This window comes from Salmo salar, chromosome 02, assembly GCF_965601325.2.
Source record: "Salmo salar chromosome 02, fSalSal1, whole genome shotgun sequence".
NCBI classification, from domain to species: Eukaryota; Metazoa; Chordata; class Actinopteri; order Salmoniformes; family Salmonidae; genus Salmo; species Salmo salar.
The window spans coordinates 67,968,976-67,991,401 of record NC_138292.1 but is presented as its reverse complement, the minus strand read 5'-3'; the positions used below and the strand labels follow the sequence as shown (position 1 = coordinate 67,991,401).

Sequence of the window (22,426 nt, the reverse complement as noted above, 5' to 3'; positions counted from 1 at the left end):
CTCTGTGATCTTTTCCTCCACCTCTGGGTACCGTTTTGGGCTCCCTCGATAGCTCTGCGCTCTGCTTCTCCACCTGTGCTGTGCTCACACACTGAATGGCTGCCTGTAGAGAGGGAGAGGACCGAACGCTTCTGCACTACTCCATTGAAACACTTTCCAACGGAATATAGTGAGGGGGGTGAGTTTTACCAGGGTTCACCGGGGTCAGAAAGGACACGGGAAGTCGGCGAGGTGGTTGCGGCGGCTAGCTGTTGTGAAGTGGCTTTTCTTCGGGGAGGAATTGAGAGCGGTTCCGTGTGAGTTTTTTGGGGGAGTGGGCGGGTTAGTTAGCTATTGTTTTGGGGAAGGTGTGTGGTGGGGGATGGGCTGAGTTGGAACACCGAACAGCAGCACCAACAAAACTTTAACCACTTTAGTGGCTATTTCGCTACCGTCTATGCTTCACACTCACACTGCCTGCAAACACCGCGGGTTGCCTAGCCTGCCTTTCATCGGTGAGTTCACAGCATTCCGCGCTCTCTCTCGCTCTTTATTCCTCAACTTTTGAAACGCGGCCGGGTTTTACCTGGATGTTTCGTTGAAGAGTGACATTTTCACAGTAGAATGAGTCTACTCCTAACAGAAATGGTTTATGTACATCGCGTGTTGAGGTTAACTGGTTAAATTGGTGTCTTGGCTAGCAGGAACTCTTAGGCTAATAGCTATATCACCACTCGCTGCAAGCATGCATGGTTCAGTCTGACTCGCCCCCCCAGTTGCTTGCCTACGTTTGTCCCGGATTGACCTGTTGAGTGTTGACCGGGGACCACCCTCCCAAGCTACCTCCCAAAAATAACTAAAATATTTAGAAATTCAGATTTTTACTGAACGAAACTTTAATTGGATGATCCATTGTTTCGGGCGACAAATAAAGAATTTGGGTGATAACTCAGCTAGCGCCGGGTTACATCATGCGATGGGCTAACCCGAAATAAAAAGTACAGTGTATGCGGAGTAGCTAGCCTAGGCCCAAGGAGGTAACTCTAACCGACAGCACTGGCACAGAGTGGGGGCGACAGCGGCGGGTGAAGCAACTCCTGAATATTTTATTTGTTCTACTATTTTTGTGACATAATTCGTGCCGTTGTCTTTTAGCTAGTTTGATAGAGCAAATGAAGGGCTGCATCGACATAAGCAGAAAGAGAGAACCGGTGATAAAGTATTTTTTTGTTAACCGTCCAGTCTTTCCGTCGCCCCCCGGCCCGTGCCAGCCCGAGCGCTCCGAATCTCACGGGGCAAAGATACTGGCAGACAACGGGGCACGGACAGCTCTCTCTGCCCACTCCGTCTGGCTGTTCTACCGCTGTTCAGGCCTCTAGTCTTTCCTTGGCGGGCACCGACGAGTCTCTCCCGCTATCCTTCGATGTGAGATTGACCTATTAATGATTCATCGATGTACAGTATATTCCGTTTAAAGTTAATATTATTCGTGCTCTTGGGAGGCTAGCTACATAATATAGCCACATGCCGGTTGATGCAAAGTAGATTTCTTCATTTTTGACTCTTTAAAGCAAATGTTTTCAAGTAAATAAGCAAATGATTTTACTTGGCAGTGTTCAATTGATGACTTGGACGTTCAAGAATTGGACCTTTTAATTTGGTTAACATCAAATTAGCATTAGCTTTTAGCTTGCTACTTGCTAACTGTGGCTACCTTTTCACCTCCCAAACCAGGAAATTGAATATTATAGTATTTGATTGATTATTGGCTACAGCCATGCCTATCATTTATATAAAACATATTTTTACATGTGTATGTGATTGCTGAATGTGAGCTTATTCATTGATCTTATATGCTTGTACAAAATAAAAAATAAGGTGGCATCAGCGAAAAATAACATTTAGTTTCTTAACCCGTAATATAATCCTGTCTGACTAATCGTTTTGTAGTGTGTTGTTTTATAATGTTACGGCTGGGGGGGTAGAGGTTGAATAAAGTGTACATATTTTTCTTTCATTAAAGTAAAACTTCAATTCAGGTGGCAAAATATGGAATTTCATTCAGATTATGTAATATTATTGTCCCTCACATAACCCTGACATAAACATCGTGTGGTGGTGACGTTTTACATTTCCATTTACGTCATTTAGCAGACGCTCTTATCCAGAGCGACTTACAAATTGGTGCATTCACCTTACGATATCCAGTGGAACAACCACTTTACAATAGTACATCTTTTTTTTTTGGGGGGGGGGGGGGAGGTTAGAAGGATTACTTTATCCTATCCCAGGTATTCCTTAGAGGTGGGGTTTCAGGTGTCTCTGGAAGGTGGTGATTAAGGAATACCTGGGATAGGATAAAGTAATCCTTCTAACCTCCCCCCCCCCCAAAAAAAGATGTACTATTGTAAAGTGCTTGTTCCTCTGGATATCATAAGGTGAATGCACCAATTTGTAAGTCGCTCTGGATAAGAGCGTCTGCTAAATGACGTAAATGGAAATGTAAAACGTCACCACCACACAATGTTTATGTCAGGGTTATGTGAGGGACAATAATATTACATAATCTGAATGAAATTCCATATTTTGCCACCTGAATTGAAGTTTTACTTTAATGAAAGAAAAATATGTACACTTTATTCAACCTCTACCCCCCCCCCCCCCCAGCCGTAACATTATAAAACAACACACTACAAAACGATTAGTCAGACAGGATTATATTACTGGTAGGTAGAGGGTTAGAGGTCAAATCAGTTAAATGAACTGCCTTTATGTTCTTGGATGTTGTGGCCCCAGAGGAAATGGAACCTAATGCGATGATGGGTTTAGGTGGTCGTTTTTATTGTTTCTATTCTGCATTCCTCCAATCAAAATTAAGCAATATGTTCTCAGTTTGATGATAAGGAAATGTACTAGGCTAAATATAAAGTTCAACCTGTTTTAATTGTTAGTTGTGAGAATAATTATTGGAAAGTTGAAAGCGTGCTCTCTTATCTTGTGCAATGGCAGTAGGTAAATTGTTATGCGTTCTTTCTCTGTTTATATAGTTTTAATGGAGAAATACATGTATATTAACTTACACAGATACAAATGTGTATGCAAAGAGCAAGACCATAGATCTTAATTAGCCAAGGTCCTAGGAAATAAAAAAACGTTTGTTTTTAGGCTATTACATAGGCTATTTTCCTTCAGTTGGCACTTGAGTAGCAGTCTTTAAGGACAACATATAGGTCTGTTCATTGTTTAATCGTATGCGTGTTGATGAAATTAGCTTTGCTTGACCTTGTTATTAAATAGGCCTAATCCTCATCGGAGTGTTTTTTATTAGCCTAGTGGCTCATGGCCGTGGCCTTTCCATTGATTCCCAGTCACATGTGGTTCATTACACAGTTAGTGCTCTAAAAATAATCTAAATTAAAAGGCATCATGGTATCTTATGTGCCGCCAGTCAGTTAAAGTTGTGGCAGTCTTCTTCAATGCAAAGTCTTCAAAAAGAATGGAGAACCTTTAAGGGTTCTTTGTGGAGAGGCAAGTTTGACAGCCATTCTTTCTCCTTGTGATCTGACACATCAAGGCTGGATGGCAACAAACCAAACAAAACTGAATAATTATGTAATGGAGTTCTGCTGCCTTTTTCTCTTGTCTCATTCAAAACAGCAAAGTAGGACAAAAGCTAGTTACCCACCGCAGAATTGGAAAATGTTTATTTGAAATGAATGAGACAAACTTAATTGACAAAAATTTTTTAAAAAAAGGATCTCTCTTTCTAGCGCTCTTTATTAAAGGTGCATTAGTCATCCCTCTATCCCCCTCCCTCCCATCACTCTCCTTATTTCAATCCCAGTCTCTCACCCCCCCCCCCCCATTTCTCGCCTCTCCAGTAAACAACAACAAACAGGAAGCGATCCATAACATATTCCGTACATGACATAGACCTATATAACCATTTCTCTCCCTGCTATTGGACCCTGTGGTGCTGGGCTAGAGCGTTATGGCTCAGACGCTACAGATGATGACCCCTAACTTTGTAGCCTACATGACATAGACCAGACCTAATATAACATTTCTCTCCTTGTTATAGACCCGGTGGTGCTGGGCTAGAGCGTTATGGCTCAGACGCTACAGATGGCGATCCCTAACTTTGGCAACAACGTGTTGGAGTGTCTCAATGAGCAGAGGCTCCAGGGGCTCTACTGCGACGTCTCCGTGGTTGTCAAGGGACACGCCTTCAAGGTAGGAGTTGATAAACATGGATGTGGGCCTCCCGGGTGGCGCAGTGGTCTAAGGCACCGCAGTGCTAGCTGTGCCACCAGAGATTCTAGGCTCTGTCGCAGCCGGCCGCGACCGGGAGGTCTATGGGGCGGCGCACAATTGGCCCGGCGTCGTCCGGGTTAGGGAGGGTTTGGCCGGCAGGGATATCCTCGTCTCATCGCGCACTAGCGACTCCTGTGGCGGGCCGGGCGCAGTGCACGCTGACCAGGTCGCCAGGTGTACGGTGTTTCCTCCGACACATTGGTGCGGCTGGCTTCCGGTTTGGATGTGCATTGTGTCAAGAAGCAGTGCTTCGGAGGACGCATGGCTCTCGACCTTCGCCTCTCCCAAGTCCGTGTGGGAGTTGCAGCGATGAGACCAGAGATTCTGGGTTCGAGCCCAATTGGATACCACGAAATTGGGTAGAAAAAAGGGGTAAAAAAAAAAAGACAAACATCAATGTTGTTTTTTGGAGTAAACTGAACCAATCTAACCGTTATTTACCTCATTGACAAGCCTTCAAGTTAGGGCGACGGTTGATCCAAAACACAGTTAACTGTTAGGCTAGACTGAATCAACAGTTATATATTTTGATTAGGGTTAAGAAACCTGGTGAAATATTCTGGTTGTACCTCAAGTTTGTTTAAAAAGAAGCCTGTGTGCTGTATATGTATTCACCCCTTCCTCTCTCCGTCCCTCCCCAGGCGCACCGGGCGGTCTTGGCGGCCAGTAGCTCCTACTTCCGGGACCTGTTCAACGCTGGAGGGAAGAGCAGTGTGGTGGAGCTCCCCCCGGCCGTCCAGCCCCAGAGCTTCCAACAGATCCTAGCCTTCTGCTACACAGGTCGCCTCAGCATGAACGTGGGGGACCAGTTCCTCCTCATGTACACCGCAGGCTTCCTGCAGATTCAGCAGATCATGGAGAAGGGCACAGAGTTCTTCCTTAAGGTATCTAGTGTAACCATAGCAACCTGTTTGTGCTGTCTTGCCAACTCCTATGATCACCGTAGGTAGATGTTGGGAGATAATTGGACTGCAACTGACAGCACAAGTGGATTGTTTCATTAGGACAGGGTTCGGCAACAGGTGTTTTCTTTTGCCCCCCCCAAAAGTTTATACTAAATATATATTTATTATTTTAGTTTTTGGTATAAAAAAGAAACTGTAAAATCACCAGGAATTCAGCTAAACATTGTTTATTTTAGGAAATCTGTTCCCAAGTATTCCTTCACAAAATATAAGACGTGATCATGTCTCAGTCTAATCAAGGTATGAAATTATTGTTATTTTTAAATCTCTTTTAGGGGCTTTGTTGTGGTCAATGTGCAAATTATAATTATTTTCCGACCCCCGACTATTCGCTCCAACAAAAATCGGCCCGCGGCTGAATCTAGTTGCCTACCCCTGCATTAGGCTAAGGTTCTCCTTGTCAAAGCTTTCCAGTTCCCACTTTACATAGTCTTAAATATTTAACATATTTTTCTCAGATTTATTTACCTCTTCATTTGCATATTCTTCCTCCAGGTCTCCTCCCCTAGCTGTGACTCCCAGGGTCTTCACGCAGAAGAGACTCCGCCCTCCGAGCCCCAGAGCCCTGTCACTCAAACCGGAGGGGCTGGGGTGGTTTCCACGGCAGCATGTAGGCCCGCCTCCTGCCTGACACCCCTCCCCCTGGTGTCGAGGGTGAAGACGGAGCAGAGCGGGACTACGCCACAACCCACACCACAGACACAGCAGGTGAGTTGGCAAAAAATATGTTATTAGTCATAGTGGAGGAATGGAATAGAAATGAAATGTTCTCAATTACTTTCCTGGTTAAAGAAAGGCAAAAAATAAAGTGTGTTTGAGATGATATATCTTATCTGGGAGGGGATGCAATCTTCAATGGAACGTCAGGTCTTTCATAGAGCAGAGGAGTGTACTACAAAGAAGGATCAATGAGTTAGGCGGCTAACTTGCCTAAATATTCTAAAATGTATTTTTTTGAAAGATAAGCTTGAAGTGGACATGGTCTAATTGACTCAACAAGTTTACCAGAAATTCTATAGTTATTTGTTTAAAAAAAAGAAAAAAAAAGTTAGCTAGCTAACTCATTAATCCTGCCCCTCTGGTCAAAGGTGCAAGCTGTGAACGTATGTGTCTCCTGTGCCATACGAGGAAATACAGAAACACTCAATGCTCAAGCATAAATACACATGAGTTTGGTTGCCCTATCACATGATGAACGGATGACAACACACTAAATAGGTGTTACGTAGCTAATCACTTCTCTCTCGTTCTCAGCAGGAGGCCACGTCCTACTCGGTGGTGTGCAGCCCTGTCGCCAAGCGCCTGTGGGAGGGGGGCAACCGCGGTGACGGGGGAGGGGGGTCGGGAGGAGGGGGGTCCAGGAAAGCCGCCCGCTACTCTTCCTCCTCCGCCTCATCAAACAACTGCAACTCCCAAGATGCAACAGGCAGAAACGTTGTTAACCACAGTAACCATAACAACAACAGTAACCATAACAGCAGCAGCGTGGGGACGCCGGACGGAACGAGTCCGGGGACGCTGAGCATGTACACCAGCGACTCGCCCCTTAGTTACCACGATGACGAGGAGGAAGAGGAAGTGACCGACGACAGCGCCGAAGAGCAGTACAGGCAGATCTGTAACATGTACACAATGTACAGTATGCTCAATGTGGGCGCCACAGGTGAGAGCGAGAGTTGGTGTGAGGTAGGAATCTGGAGGAGCGTAGTTATGGGGGGGGGAAAATTGATAAAGTTACATACTGCAATATTATTTTGGGACGATATTATACCAATATTTGACTCCCAAGTATTGATTAAAAAAAATATATATACACTACCGTTCAAAAGTTTGAGGTCACTTAGAAATGTCCTTGTTTTTGAAAGAAAAGCAATTTTTTTTGTCCATTTATAATAACATCAAATTGATCAGAAATACAGTGTAGACATTGTTAATGTTGTAAATGACTAAATGACAAGTTTATCATGTTAAAAGGCTAATTGATCATTAGAAAACCCTTTTGCAAGGGTTAGCACAGCTGAAAACTGTTGTTCTGATTTTAAAGAATCAATAAAACTGGCCACTGTAATCGAACCCACAAATGCTGATGCTCCAGATACTCAACTAGTCTAAGGGCCAGATTTATTGCTTATTTAATCAGAACAACAGTTTTCAGCTGTGCCAACATCATTAGAAAGCCCTTTTGCGATGATCATTTAGCCTTTTTAAAATGATAAACTTGGATTAGCTAACACAACGTGCCATTGGAACACAGGAATGATGGTTGCTGATAAAAGGCCTCTGTACACCTATGTAGATATTCCATTAAAAATCAGCCGTTTCCAGCTACAATAGTCATTTACAACACTAACAATGTCTACCCTGTATTTCTGATCAATTTGATGTTATTTTAATCAACAAAAAAATGTGCTTTTCTTTCAAAAACCAGGACATTTCTACGTGACCCCAAACTTTTGAACGGTGGTGATTATATATATATATATATATATATATATATATATATATATATATATATATATATATATATATATATATATATATATATATATAGTAATAATTTGCTAGGCAGCGTTAGCTGGCTGTACCTGCACCAGAACTGTTATTTTTCATTCCATAGCTTGGCCTCCATCTCCTGTTTAAATAGTGAGCCAATGTGTTTACAGCACTTTTATTTCCATGACTGATCAAAAGTGGTTTTCTCATGGCTCTCCTCTTGCCTCTCTGCAGCAGACATATGGTGAGCAATACATTTAGAACATTAATTCACAATAAAACCTCCGTATAAAATCTCAATACATATCATATTGGTACCTAAGTATGGTGATAATATCGTATGGTGAGGTCCCTGGCAATTCCCAGCCCGAGGGAGGAGGGAGCAAGACTGCTTCGGGTCAGAACAATAGACTGATAGATGAGGGAAGAGACGACATTAGAGGGAACAAGTAGGCAGCTGATTGTAATCGTGATTTGGAAGAAGATGGGGAATTAGCATCACTTTCTGATGCTATCTACTGTATGTTCTGTTTGTGTGTGTGCCTTTGCTTATGTCTGTACATTAATGCTAGTTGTAGCTTTGTCAATATTAATAGATACATATTTAAGTGTGACTCTGTCTTTACATGTACCCTGTCCTCCTCTGTCCCACTCCGTTGTAGGATAGTGTTAGCTAGACCTGCATGTCATTATAGACAGTTGTCCGCTGAGTGGACAAAACATTATAATATTGAGTTGCACCCCCTCTGCTACCATACCCCGTTCAAAGGCACTTCAATCTTTTGTCTTGCCCATTCACCCTCTGAATGTCACACACTCCTTCCCTTCATCTACACTGATTGAAGTGGATTTAACAAGTGACATCAATAAGGGATCATAGCTTTTACCTGGATTCACCTGGTCAGTCTGTGTTATGGAAAGAGCAGGTGTTCCTAATGTTTGGTACACTTAACAAAAATATAAACGCAACAATTTCAAAGATTTTACTGAGGTACAGTTCAAATGGGAAAGAAAATAAGATATAGGTTATTTGTCATAGTGAAGGAATGAGAGAAATTAAATACAGAATGTGTTCTCAATGACTTTTCTGGTTAAATAATGGCAACATAACAGTTCTATATTATATATGTTATCTGGGAGGGGATGCGATCTTCATTGGAACGTCAGGTCTTTGAAAGAGCAGAAAGATACACACACACACACACACACACACACACACACACACACACACACACACACACAGTTGAAGTCGGAAATTTACATACACCTTAGCCAAATACATTTCAACTCAGTTTTTCACAATTCCTGACATTTAATCCTAGTGAAAACTGTCTTAGGTCAGTTAGGATCACCACTTTATTTTAAGAATGTGAAATGTCAGGTATAATAGTAGAGAGAATTATTTATTTCAGCTTTTATTTCTTTCATCACATTCCCAGTGGGTCAGAAGTTTACATGCTCTCAATTAGTATTTGGTAGCATTGCCTTTGAATTGTTTAACTTGGGTCAAATGTTTCGGGTAGCCTTCCACAAGCTTCCTACAATAAGTTGGGTGAATTTTGGCCCATTCCTCCTGACAGAGCTGGTGTAACTGAGTCAGGTTTGTAGGCCTCCTTGCTCACATACGTTTTTTTCAGTTCTGCCCACACATTTTCTATAGGATTGAGGTCAGAGCTTCGTGATGGCCACTCCAATACCTTGACTTTATTGTACTTAAGTAATTTTGCAACAACTTTGGAAGTATGCTTGGGGTCATTGTCCATTTGGAAGACCCATTTGCGACCAAGCTTTAACTTCCTGACTGATGTCTTGAGATGTTGCTTCAATATATCCACATAATTTTCTTACCTCATGATGCCATCTATTTTGTGATGTGCACCAGTCCCTCCTGCAGCAAAGCACCCCCACAACATGATGCTGCCACCCCCGTGCTTCATGGTTGGGATTGTGTTTTTCGACTTGCAAGCCTCCCTCTTTTTCCTCCAAACATAACGATGGTCATTATGGCCAAGCAGTTCTATTTTTGTGTCATCAGACCAAAAAGTACGATCTTTGTCCCCATGTGCAGTTGCAAACCATAGTCTGGCTTTTTTATGGCGGTTTTGGAGCAGCGGCTTCTTCCTTGCTGAGTGGCCTTTCAGTTTGTCGATATAGGACTCATTTTACTATGGATACAGATACTTTTGTACCTGTTTCCTCCAGCATCTTCACAAGGTCCTTTGCTGCTGTTCCAGGATTGATTTGCACTTTTTGCACCAAAGTACGTTCATCTCTAGGAGACAGAACGCGTCTCCTTCCTGAGCAGTATGACAGCTGCGTGGTCCCATGGTGTTTATACTTGTGTACTATTGTTTGTACAGATGAACGTGGTACCTTCAGATGTTTAGAAATTGCTCCCAAGGATGAACCAGACGTGGAGGTTTACAATTTATTTTCTGAGGTCTTGGCTGATTTCTTATGATTTTCCCATGATGTCAAGCAAAGAGGCACTGAGTTTGAAGGTAGGCCTTGAAATACATCCACAGGTACACCTCCACTTGACCCAAATGATGTCAATTAGCCTATCAGAAACTTCTAAAGCCATGACATCATTTTCTGGAATTTTCCAAGCTGTTTAAAGGCACAGTCAACTTAGTGTATATAAACTTCTGACCCACTGGAATTGTGATACAGTGAAATCATCTGTAAACAATTGTTGGAAAAATGACTTGTGTCATGCCCAAAGTAGATGTCCTAACCGACTTGCCAAAACTATAGTTTGTTAACAAGACATTTGTGGAGTGATTGAAAACAAGTTTTAATGACTCCAACCGAAGTGCATGTAAACTTCCCACTATATATATATATATATATATATATATATATATATATATATATACACACACACTTGAAAATCAGACAGTTTGAAGTAAATAAATTAACTCCTAATCTATGGATTTCACATGACTTGGAATACAGATATGCATCTGTTCGTCACAGATACCTCAAATTAAATGGGCCGCACAATGGGTCTCAGGATCTCGTCACGGTATTTTTGTGCATTCAAATAACCAATCAATAAAATGCTATTGTGTTCGTAGCTTATGCCTGCCGATACCATAACCCCACCAGAACCATGGGGCACTCTGTTGACATCAGCAAACCGCTCGCCATCACACAACATTACAGTCTGCGGTTGTGAGGTCGGTTGGACATACTGGCAAATTCTCTAATACGATGTTGGAAGCGGCTTAGAGAAATGAACATTAAAGTCTCTGGCAACAGCTCTGGTGGACTTTCCTGCAGTCAGCATGCCCATTAGCACGCTCCCTCAACATGAGACATCTATGGAATTGTGTTGTGTGACACAGCTGCATATTTTAGTGACCTTTTATTGTCCCCAGCACAAGGTGCACCTGTGTAATGATCATGCTGTTTAGTCAGCTTCTTGATATGCCACAATTCATCCACCTGACCGTTATCTTGGCAAAGGAGAAATGCTCACTAACAAGGTATAAATACATTTGAGAGAGATTATTATTTTTTTTGTGCGTATGGAACATTTCTGGGATCTTTTATTTCAGCTCATGAAACATGGGACCAACACTTTTACATGTTGCGTTTTCTATTTTTGTTCAGTGTATATGTGTGTTAATGTAGCCGCGTGTTTAATGTTGCTGTGTGTATTCATGCGTAACGTGTGCCCTCTCTGTACCACCCCAGTAGCGGGCGAGCGTGTGGAGTCCCTACCGGAGCACCTCACGGCAGAGACCCGGGGTGGCAGGGGGGTGAGGCTACGCCAGGACCTGGCTTCGCTACCTGCCGAACTCATCACCCAGATAGGTACACACACACACAGACTTCATTTAGGTTGTAATATTATACTGGCCGTTTTTCTTTTTCTAAAGTAATGCTATAGTTGAAATGTACTGTTGTACTCGCATGTCTGAGGCAACTCTATACACGTTGACATTCTGAGTTCAGTCATTCATTTATTCATAGCTGGCTGCCACCTGCGTTTAGACCAGGCTACTGTTACTGTAAAAACACTTGATTGGCAAGCGCCTGCAGCTGATGTGAAAAAGGCTGTAATACATTTGAATGGATTGATTGGTTGGTGTAGGTAACCGGTGCCACCCGCGGCTGTACGAGGAGGGTGACCCTGCAGAGAGGCTGGAGCTGGTGACTGGTACCTCCGTGTTCATCTCCCGCGCCCAGCTCATGAACTGTCACGTCAGCGCCGGCACGCGGCACAAGGTCCTACTGAGGAGGCTGCTGGCCTCTTTCTTCGACAGGTGAGGGGAGGGTGTGTGTTTGTTTGACCGTTGGAAGCGTGTGCATTTTGTGTGCTTGCGTTTGTGCATCGGTGCATGCGCTTTAGGCAGCATAATATTTGTTTGTTCTGACATACAGTAAGTGATACTGTGTATCTTTTCCATCCCCTCTCAGGAGTACTCTAGCTAACAGCTGTGGGACGGGGATCCGCTCTTCTACAAACGACCCCAGCCGCAAGCCCCTGGACAGCAGAGTACTGCACGCCGTCAAGTGTGAGTGTCACACACTCAGTGCACAGCTTTGCTTTCACACACACCGGACAAGCCTCACACACTCAGTGCTACACCGTGTTGTAGTCATATACCTGCATTTCTTCACATCATTCCAGTGCATCTATATTGTCCGCAGCACCTAACTCTCTCTCCCCTCAACAGTTTACTGCCAGAACTTTGCGCCAAGCTTCAAGGAGAGCGAGATGAACGCCATCGCGGCTGACATGTGCACTAATGCCCGCCGGGTCGTCAGAAAGTCCTGGATCCCGAAGCTCAAGCTCCTCATGGCCGAGGGTGACGCCTACTCCGCTTTCCTCCAATCAGACGCCGTCAAGATGGAGGCCGACGCCCTGGGGGCGGAGCATGGGTTCGACCCCAACTCCCTGGCAGAGGAGGCGGCGGCGGCAGCCAATAGCGATGCGGGACCTTCTTCGGGGGAGGGGTTACAAGGCGTTGTGGGCGGAGACGGCAGCACTTTGTTTTAAAGTGAGTGGGCTTATTGTGATCTTATTGGTCGATGGTCTTTGATCATTGCTCTCGGCGATACTTCCTCCCTCAGTTTTAGTTTGTTTTTTAATGTCACTTTTCCATATCTTAATCTCTTCCCTTAATACTTGGAATTTCATTTATTATATCCATCTGTTACATCCCTTGTTCTCTCTCTCTCTCGCCGTCCCGGACCCATGTACATAGTGTCTGCCCCCTTTTGGGCGGGAGAGAGATGAAAAGATGGAGGGATAGAGGTGCAGAAAGAAAGACGGGGGAGGTTTGTAATGTAAGGGGGGGGCTTAACCTAGGAATATTCCCTGATCCCCATTGTAGAATCTTTTCTTGTTTTAATGTTTGTTTTTTTGGTTGGCAAAGGTCCTTTCTCCTTTCCATATCGCTGAAACACATTCCCTAGGAGGAGGGACCTTTTGGGGTGGATGGCGGTCGGGGTTGAGTGGGGTAGTAATGGCTGGTTTTGACGGTCTAATAACACTGTTTTGATAATGAATGTATCGGTCGTGAAGCGTTGTCAAGTCACCTGTATGTATTGTCTGTGGACAGTAGATTGTATTCGATCGATTGATTGATTAGATTGTATTCATCAGTTTCTATAGAGACTCTGGAAGTCCTACTGAAGGCTATTTTATGGGGAGGGGGTTGATATTTGTGGGGGGTTACGTAAAGGCTTAATGGTTGAAATAGGTATATGTATTCTGTATATTGGCAGGACTTTTGGACCCCCCCCCCCCCCCAACCCTCTTCCCCCCCCCCCCCCCATTTTAGAGGGCTGTTTTCATTCCTACGTTTTCACCTTTAATTTGTGACTCTCGTCTCATAGTTTTTCTCTCCGTGTGTGTGACCTTTGACTTGTTGCCAAGACTCCCTGAAAAGCAGAGGAGACGTGTTACTGAAAGATGGTTGAACAGTTGGTGACTGGACGAGGAAGAAGATGCTCTGATCTGGTATCCATGTCGATGATACGGTATGACTTCCTATACGTCTACTGAATTCTGTGTAGAGAGAGAGGAGTAAGGGACCGTGTTAAAATCACGTCAGCTCACGCCCACATTCACATTTCGAAGGAAAGTGATATTTGTTGTCTCGCACTATTAAGCAAGTAATAGCTGAATAATGTACTTGTCTTGCACTATAATACTATAATACAAGTCTTATCCAAATACTAGAATCGTCTCCATTTGACCAAGCATGAAGCTGTGGGCTAGGGTGTAGGGGCTGGGTTGTAGAGGCATTATGTTAGATGTGTGTAGTGTACACAGGGTGGACCTATTCTGTATTTGGTTTCGTTATGGACTGAGGGAGGGTTGGTGTATCCTGCTAAGAGGCATTCATGACACACACACACACGGATTAAAGTACCCTGGAGGACTAATCCCTATGCATCCTGGGCGGATACAATGGTGCCAATTAAAGTAATACGACACACACACACACACACACACACACACACACTGTGTGTCAGTGTGTGTGGATGGTGACAGAAGTGTGTGTTGTCACATGCGGCAGAGAGTGAGAACCCAGACGGAGTGTGCTCACACACGCTTGGCTGACTCATTCATCCATCACTCTGGTGTGTGTGATGCTGCATCTCTCTCACACACACACACACACACACACACACACACTCCGGTGCACCCAGACTGATCCAGCAGCAGCACACTGCCAGCCTATAAACATCCCTGTAAAGCTCTGTTGAACACACCTTGTGAGAAACTACAGAGAGGAGATGGACCGTGACAACCCATGAATAACGACCAACTGTCATTCTAGCTACAGCTCATCAGTGATTGGATGAAAGATGACTGTGGCAGTTCCCATCTATCACAGTACCAGTAGGGAGCCAATGACGCCACCGCCAGTATCCCATCATACAGTAGAATCATGGTGTGTCAAGGAGGAAGAACCCGTTGCCCCTAAACACTGATCTATGGTCATGTTTGCGTTTTCCCGCTAGTTGTCAAGGTTAGGGTTTGGGGAGGGCAAGCTGATCCTAGATCAGTGCTCAAGGGGTTTGTACTCTGAGCAGAAGTGAGGATAGACATGCTACTGCTATAGAAACAGTTGTTAGTGATAGCCTGGTCCCAGATCTGTTTTGTAGGATCTTGCCGCCACCTTGTAACTCATTGCGTGATAATTCCATAAGGAGTTGACGAGGGAGTAGAAACAGACTGGCACCCAGGCTGGGTTAGTGAAGCACCTTGTAATGCAGTTGGTGTCAGCGCCGGCGGTGGGTTCTGTTGTGATTGTCAGGCTTGGTCTGTTGTGTGTTACTGAGGTGGTCTGCTGTGTGTTTGGGGTAGAAACGCACACTAAAACACAAACACACACACACACACACTGCTTTGGAGTTGAGGGTTAATCAATCGTAACACTTCCCCCACACTCTGACTGTGAACCTAAACAGAGTATAGAACAAACAACTATAAAATAAACCTGGGTAAAATATAGGCTTAACATTGTCATTGTAACTCCCCCTTTCAACCAACCAACCAAAAGAAAGCCATGGAGTTGTTTATATATCTGGAAACGACCATTGTTATTTTAGATCAGAGCTATCTGCTTTTAGGCCTGGCTTTTAAAACAGGCCATTTGTTGTTTACGTTTGTAGTTTTTTTAAGATGTGTGTGTGTGTGTGTGTGTGTGTATATATATATATATATAGAGAGAGGTTTTGGAGTGTTTCTATAAAAGGCTAACTGTCAAAGAAGAGCCCAGGGTTTAAAAGTGTAATGGGAATGCACTACTAGAGCTTCCAGTGGACCTATTCCATTTGGCCTGGGCGGGTGGGGGGGTCTGGAGCCCACCCCTCCTTTTGTTAACCACATGGTATGATCCTTGGGGACTTCAAGTTCTATCACTGACAGAGAGAAAGAGAGAAGTGAGTAGGATGAGAAATTTGCACTTTTTTTTATTTTTATGCATTTGTCAAGCGCTGCCTTAACGGGAAAAAAGAGTGAGTGGCTGACAGAACAGAGAGACACAGAGGAGGACAGTCTGTCTCTAGAGGGAGGGAGGATGGGACGCTTGGTTGGCTCTGTATAAAAGCATGCATGCGTACTGGTGTGTGTGTGTGTGTGCAGTTTCTCCCCATTTCTCTCTGCTGCCATATATGGAGTCATGCGTGTTAAGTTCTAGCTCTTCACGCTAACGCCTTTGTGTGTGTGTGTGTGTGTGTGTGTGTGTGTGTGTGTGTGTGTGTGTGTGTGTGTGTGTGGAATGCGCATGTCTGCCAGGGTGAGTGAGTCTGCGTCTGGTTCTATGTGCTGCATACGTGTGTGTGTGTCTGGGTTTTGGAGTGGTGAATGCGCATGTCCTGTTGGTGTGTGTGGGTGGTTTGGGTACGCGGCTCTGCCAGCAGTGTGTGTTTGTGTGGTATGTGCGGCGGTAGAGAATGAGAGGAGACTGTTTGTCTGACTCAGTAGGAGAGACATACAGTACTAGTCTGGAGAGGAAAGAAGCCTATAGACACATACACACAGCATTGCTACTGGTGTTAGCACAATGACATGCTAGCTGTTCCCATAGACTTCCAGTCATTGAGCCAACAACTGTCCATTTAAAAGCGTGTCTTGCAGGAATATATATATCTATCAAATAAAATAAAAAAATAATAATAATTACGTATTTTGCCTCTGTGGCAATAATGTAGGAGTGGTGGGCCACCGCAGCTAAATGAATATAGATTAAACACTGGCTGGCTGGCTGGCTGGCTGGCTGGCTGGCTGGCTCGGGAGGGAGGGAGGGAGGGAGGGAGGGAAGCATCAACTGTTCACTAAACAAACCATTACATCCCATTCAGAGTCCTGATCTCATTCAGCTTCACTGCTTCACTTTATTCTGATTCAATTCAGCCTCCACTTTATGACCCAGGTCTATGGCTCTGTCCCAAAGGAAGTAGTGCACTATGTAGGTAATAGGGTGCCATTTAGGATGTAAGCTAAATGTCTGCAAATGGTGTTCGTGTTGTGTATGTGAATGACTCGCGTGTGTGTGTGTGTGTGTGTGTGTGTGTGTGTGAATGTTTGTTTGGCAGGAGGAGGGGGGTGTTTTGGTGTGGTAACTGTCTAAACAACAGATGGGACTGCCTGATAGGATGACTTGGTGTGTGTGTGTCGGTCCAGGTGTGTCCTTTCTTGCCTGTGTGATGGCGTGACAGTCATGTATGGATGACCAAGCATGTTAGCTGGTGTGTGTGTGTGTACAGTACCAGTCAAAAGTTTGGACTCCTACTCATTCCAGGGCTTTTCCTTATTTGTAGAATAATAGTGAAGACATCAGAATAACACATGGAATCATGTAGTAACCAAAAAAGTGTTAAACAAATCAAAATATATTTGAGATTCTTCAAATAGCCACCCTTTGCCTTGATGACAGCTTTGCACACTCTTGGCATTCTCTCAACCAGCTTCACCTGGAATGTTTTTCCAACAATCTTGAATGAGTAGGTGTGTCCAAACTTTTGACTGGTACTGTATATATGTCTCTGCATCGGGCATGTGTCTAACCAACCAACCAGGCGTCCATTCCCTTTAGGAGACTGCAGGCTGACAATGTGTCTGTTTCTAAAAGTGCAGTGATGACTAGGATGATGTTGAAGATGGTCTACATTTCCCTGTCGATAGTCTCTCTAAATATTAATACAGAGAGACAGTCCATTTTAGATGTTTATACTAATAAGATTGTTGTTATTCCAAGTTAACTGACTTTATTTTTTATGTGAAATCCCTAGACTTGAGCGGGAAGATGGGTGGGAGTTGGGAGGGAAGGAGAGAGAGAGAGGTGCTGTTCTATACGTTTCTAGATACATGGTTGTTACCCTACCTCTTGTGGATGGAGGGAAGGGTGCTTTTCTTTCTTCCTGCTTGTTTAAAGTCTGAGGACGTAGGAGCCATTGTGGCAGGCCTCTGGTACTTAACTGCAGTCAGGACAACTGAAGAGAGGGAGAAGATCCTTGTCCCATGGCCTTTTTGCAACAAAGATAAATATTTTGTTTCTTTATGTAAGGGGCGGGGTGACGTAGCCTTTTCCTGGCTACCCAGACTCCTTGCTCCGGCCAAACGCTACGCCATGAATCTGACGATTTCTAGAACGCAAACACATTCAAACAGTTCTGATTGGTCCCAGAAACCGATGGGTTGGGACAGAGCCAGAACACACGTGGGTAAAGCTGCGTTTTCAAAATGTGTCATTGGCTTTGAGATGCTCCAATCGGTAATGACTTTGTTTTGTACAACACCCCTCATTGTGATGTCACCACAACCGACTTCAGCGATGGCTGTCTGACTGAGGTATGTAGTGAGTCGTCAGGCAATCCAGACTGTTTCATTATAGCAGAGCTGAAATCAATCCCCTATTCCCTGTGCTACTTTTGACTAGGGCCCATATGGTATCCCATAGGACTCTGGCCAAAAGTAGTGCACTATATTAGGGAATAGGGTGCCATTTTGGGACGTAACCACAGACACCCCTGGCCCGGAAATCAAGTCTAAATCCCAAATAGCACCCAATTCCCTAAAGATATTGCACTACTTTTGACCAGAGCCCTATGACCCTGGTCAAAAGTAGTGCACTAAATAGGGAATAGGATGCCATTTGGGAGGCAACCATGTTTGTCTGTTTTTAAATGACTTTTATCAAGTCCAATGCTACTGAGAGGGGGGACGAGGAAAAGGAGGACGAGTGAGTGAGGAATCATGTAGAAACACTGGCCAAGCACACCATTTCTAAATGCGGCTGGAAGTTGTTTTCACGGGGCCAGAAATGACATTTAAAAAATACTAGAGACCATATTTTAGAAAAGAGCTTTGTAGGAAATGTTATTATTACGTTGCTGTTTTTCTGTTTATACTTACCAATGTTTTTATTTCTACAGATTTAAATAGTGTACTGTATAGCTGCTTTTACCAACGCTAGTATTTACATACTAACGTTGCTAGGAATTAGCTTGCAAAAAAAATGGAAGAGTCCACCGGAAGCCAGAAGTCAAGTCAATTTCAACTTTGTCTGTAGAGTTGGTCTTTATGCAGGGGGGAAATGGAACCTATAATTAAAGGTCTGTTTGTAGACCCCATGCAGTTCCTCAGGTCCTCTCTGTTTACCTCATGTCAAAATAAAAGTCCCTCACAAGTGCTTGCTTTTTTTTTGTGCAGGTATGGCGCACGTGCCAGACTTTTATTTTGACGTGAGGTAAGCAGAGAGGAAGTGGGACGACAGACCCATGTTTGGACAGGGTTTAAGTTATGTTCTACTAAATGTTTTTTGCTTAATTTCCCCCCCTGCATAAGGACCAACTCTACAGACAATCGGCAGAGTCCTTCCGGCTGACTATTCCATTTTTTTGCAAGCAAATTCCTAGCAACGCTAGTGTGTAAATACTAGTGTTGCTAAGAGAAGCTATGTACTGTAGTGTTTTAGGTCCTGATTACTAATTCAAACATTAACTAACACGTTTTAGAAACTTGCCAAGTGTTCTGTCATTAAGAGGTCGAACTCTGAAAGTGTAAAATAGCTAGGGAAAGAGATCCACATATTTTTGCATTGTGCTGTAATGGAAGGGGAGGGGGCAGTTTTGATGCTGGACACGAGAAGGGGTGAATACCGTACTGAAACTGCATTGTGCTGTAATGAAGGGGAGGGAGACAGGGTTGGTTGGTTTACAGACAGACAGACGGATGATGGACTGTGGGAGCACCATTAGCTGGTATGCCAGTCTCTCCTAAGGGACTATATCTTGTAAATTCCTTACTAGGAATAACCATTTATAATATCCATCAGACATTTTTTTTTTTATGTTCTTGTACATTTCCCTGGAAGTTAAATTAGCTTCTGCCTTGACTTGACCGTGCTTGGCTCTTGTGGTCCAGCTCAGTTGTTAGAGCATGGCGCTTGCAATGCCAGGATAGTGGGTTCAATTCCCGGGATCACCCATACGTAAAGTGTATGCACGCATGACTGTAAATCGCTTTGGATAAAAGCATCTGCTAAATGGTTTATAATGACAACTGTGCCAGCCAGGGAAATGGTGGTTGGATTGTAATCTCGGTTACCCAGAAGTAACATTATTGCCGAAAATTGTCTGTCCACAAGAGAATAGCTGGATTGTGATGCTCATAAAGTGCTCGCCCACCTGGTGTTGGTACTACAACTCAGAGGGGGGGACTTCTTGTGCTGCCTGGTATTACCACCATCCTACCGATAGAGGGCAGCATAATGTTACATCAGTGGTTGAGCGTTGCTTTCTGTCTCGACTTGTCTTGTATTCTTTAATTCTACATTCAAAAAGACATGTCAGTATTTGCTTTGGGGATGGAGTCCCCATTGTGTTCAAGACCAAATATTTTGTCAGTTGATCCCCATAGCTAACGTATGCAATACACAGCGACAAGTAAATACTTATTCATAGCCTATATCCTGACAGGAATACAATGCTTCTCTTCTTCGTCATGCTCCATGTATCTACCCGTCTGTCTTCCCATTAGCAAAAGAGGTTGAAATGATGTTTATAATACGCAATTTCAATGTCTTGTGTTCACTGGGTTGCTTCTTGTCGCTACCTGGTTACACTCTGCACCACAGACGAATAAAAGGGAAATGGAGAGGGTGAAATAATCTTTAATAAAGCACCTTTGGGTGAGCGCTAACGGTCCGGTATAGTAGAGACCGCTAGCCAACGCCTCGGCACCTTGTCAACACGTTCTCTATTTAGTCCCTCTAGAACGGTCTGTGGAGTGGTATTTGGTGGCAGAAGTGTGATCCAGGCATAGAAATAGAATCTATAGAACGGACCTCCCCATTCAAGTCAATGATGGCATAATGGGTTAGGCAGGCGTACTCGACTCTTACCCTACGCGGTCCCGAGCCTGCTGGTTTTCTGTTCTACCTAATAATTAATTGCACACACCTGGTGTCCCAGGTCTAAATCAGTCCCTGGTTTTAGAGGGGAACAATGAAAACATTCAGTGGAACTGGCTTCCAGGTCCAGAGTTGAGTTTGAGGGGGTTAGAGGTTCCAAGCCCGTTCTATTTCGAAGGATCCAGGGTTGTGTTCATTAGGCACCAAACGGTGGAAAACTGACAAGCGTGGAGGGACTACCCGAATTTGTCCAATAGGAAGCTCTAGTTTTTGTTGCAAAATGATTTGCTACGCTGTCTACTAATGAATCGGTGTGGGAATGAATGGGGGGAATCAACTCTTTGTGGATGATTTTTTTTGTAGTTTCCTTTATTTTCTATTATTCCTTTTCATTTGGTGTTAATTTGTTGTTGCTGTTCCCCTCCCCCCCCCCCCTCCCCTCCCGGCAGGTTCTGGGGGGTGGTGACCAACCAACCAATGCGGAGGGAGGTTATCCCCCTGGTCAGGTCACACCCTGGGTCCTAGTGACCAAGACTGTACATCTCTTCTCTGCAGAGGGAGGAGGAAGCCATTCTATTACTATGGTAGCCCCTCCCTCCCCTCTCTGCATGGCAGGCTATAGGTAGAAGTGAACCCCTTTACCACAGCTCTAGAACCAGATTACCCATCGTTAATTTTAAACATGATGGGGATAAACAAGATCTGACCTTAGACCGGTGGTAAGGGACAAGGCCATTTCTGCTTGCATTGTGGCCTGCCAATCCTTGTAGTTAAAATCAGACCTGGGTTCAAGTATTTTAAATCTTTAAAATACTCTGGAGCTCTAGCCCTCCTGGAGAATCCGATGGGCCGGGTATGCCGTTTTAGGACAATTCTATTGGGTCCATTAAGCCAGGTGAGCTCAATCAATCCCAGGTGAAGTATTTGATCCCAGGTCTGGCTCCAATCTGTGCTTTTCTCTGCAACCGCTGACTGACAGCAATCTTCTAAACGTCTATTCCAGAGATACATTTACTAGTATTACCGCTCCTTATAAGGACCCTGACGCACCAGAGATATACACACACACAGCATGGCTGCTCACTGAAAGTGTCCCGTTTCAATGTGTTTACAACCACACATACAGTTTACCTCCTATGCCGTCAGCCATAGCCTCAGACCGTTACTAACCTCATAAGTACCGGGGTCGTGTTCAGTAGGCACAGAACGGACTGAAAACCGGGAGGGACTGCATGAACTTGTCTGAGACACTCATGGGTTTTTTTCCCCGTTGCAAAACGTTTCGCTACGGTGCGCCCTAATGAATACGACCCAGGAGACGTTAAGGCTACATACAGTTAGTTCAGGTACAGACAGACCAGAACAATTAAAATAGCTCAAGTCTCATATTGACATGGAATACAGTCAAGGTATTGGCTGTGAAGTGGGATGCTTTGTGAAAGTTATTACCTCAGTTACATAGCGATATGACAGCAACCGAGAATGACTGTCTCTGGTGCCGTCGAGGTCTGTCCCCGTTGCAGATCTTTCTTCTCACACTATATTTAACAGTACATTCTTACAATACATAGAAGCACTATTGAAGTTTGATTGTTAGTTGTTCACATGCAGCATGAGTTATGATTTTTTTTAAACCCAGACTAAAATATTAAAAAGAAAAAGCAGTTTTGGATATAAAATACAACCTAATGCAGTAGTGTTGTCAAAGATATACTACTGATGATGCACCTCCCGACGACCCTATCCCATGTTACCCCCCCCTCTTCCTGATCCCTACCCATGTACATGCCA

At 44.1% G+C, this 22,426-nt stretch overlaps 1 protein-coding gene across 5 annotated transcripts; it reads left to right on the top strand.

Moving 5' to 3' along the window:
* Positions 1–66: 66 nt before the first annotated feature.
* LOC106590657 (nucleus accumbens-associated protein 1) lies at positions 67–22,281 on the top strand. Of its 5 annotated transcripts, none has more exons than XM_014181810.3 (9): positions 67–178; positions 4,061–4,212; positions 4,935–5,177; positions 5,754–5,966; positions 6,513–6,921; positions 11,454–11,573; positions 11,854–12,025; positions 12,180–12,277; positions 12,440–22,281. In XM_014181810.3, exons 2-9 carry the CDS (start codon positions 4,087–4,089, stop codon positions 12,760–12,762), a joined length of 1,704 nt encoding a protein of 567 aa, XP_014037285.1. In that variant the 5' UTR covers positions 67–178; positions 4,061–4,086; the 3' UTR covers positions 12,763–22,281. The 5 variants fall into 5 exon arrangements, with proteins under 5 accessions (XP_014037285.1, XP_045564289.1, XP_014037277.1 ...); XM_045708333.2 differs by having other exon boundaries at positions 67–296; positions 6,516–6,921; XM_014181802.3 differs by having other exon boundaries at positions 67–296.
* The last annotated feature ends 145 nt before the right edge of the window (positions 22,282–22,426 follow it).

Excerpts from the sequence above, each read along its gene's own strand:
- LOC106590657 (XM_014181810.3), top strand. The coding sequence starts at position 4,087 with ATGGCTCAGACGCTACAGATGGCGATCCCTAACTTTGGCAACAACGTG. Across the intron at positions 5,178-5,753 it reads GCACAGAGTTCTTCCTTAAG|GTCTCCTCCCCTAGCTGTGA; the intron begins GTATCTAGTGTA and ends TTCTTCCTCCAG. Across the intron at positions 6,922-11,453 it reads GCTCAATGTGGGCGCCACAG|TAGCGGGCGAGCGTGTGGAG; the intron begins GTGAGAGCGAGA and ends GTACCACCCCAG.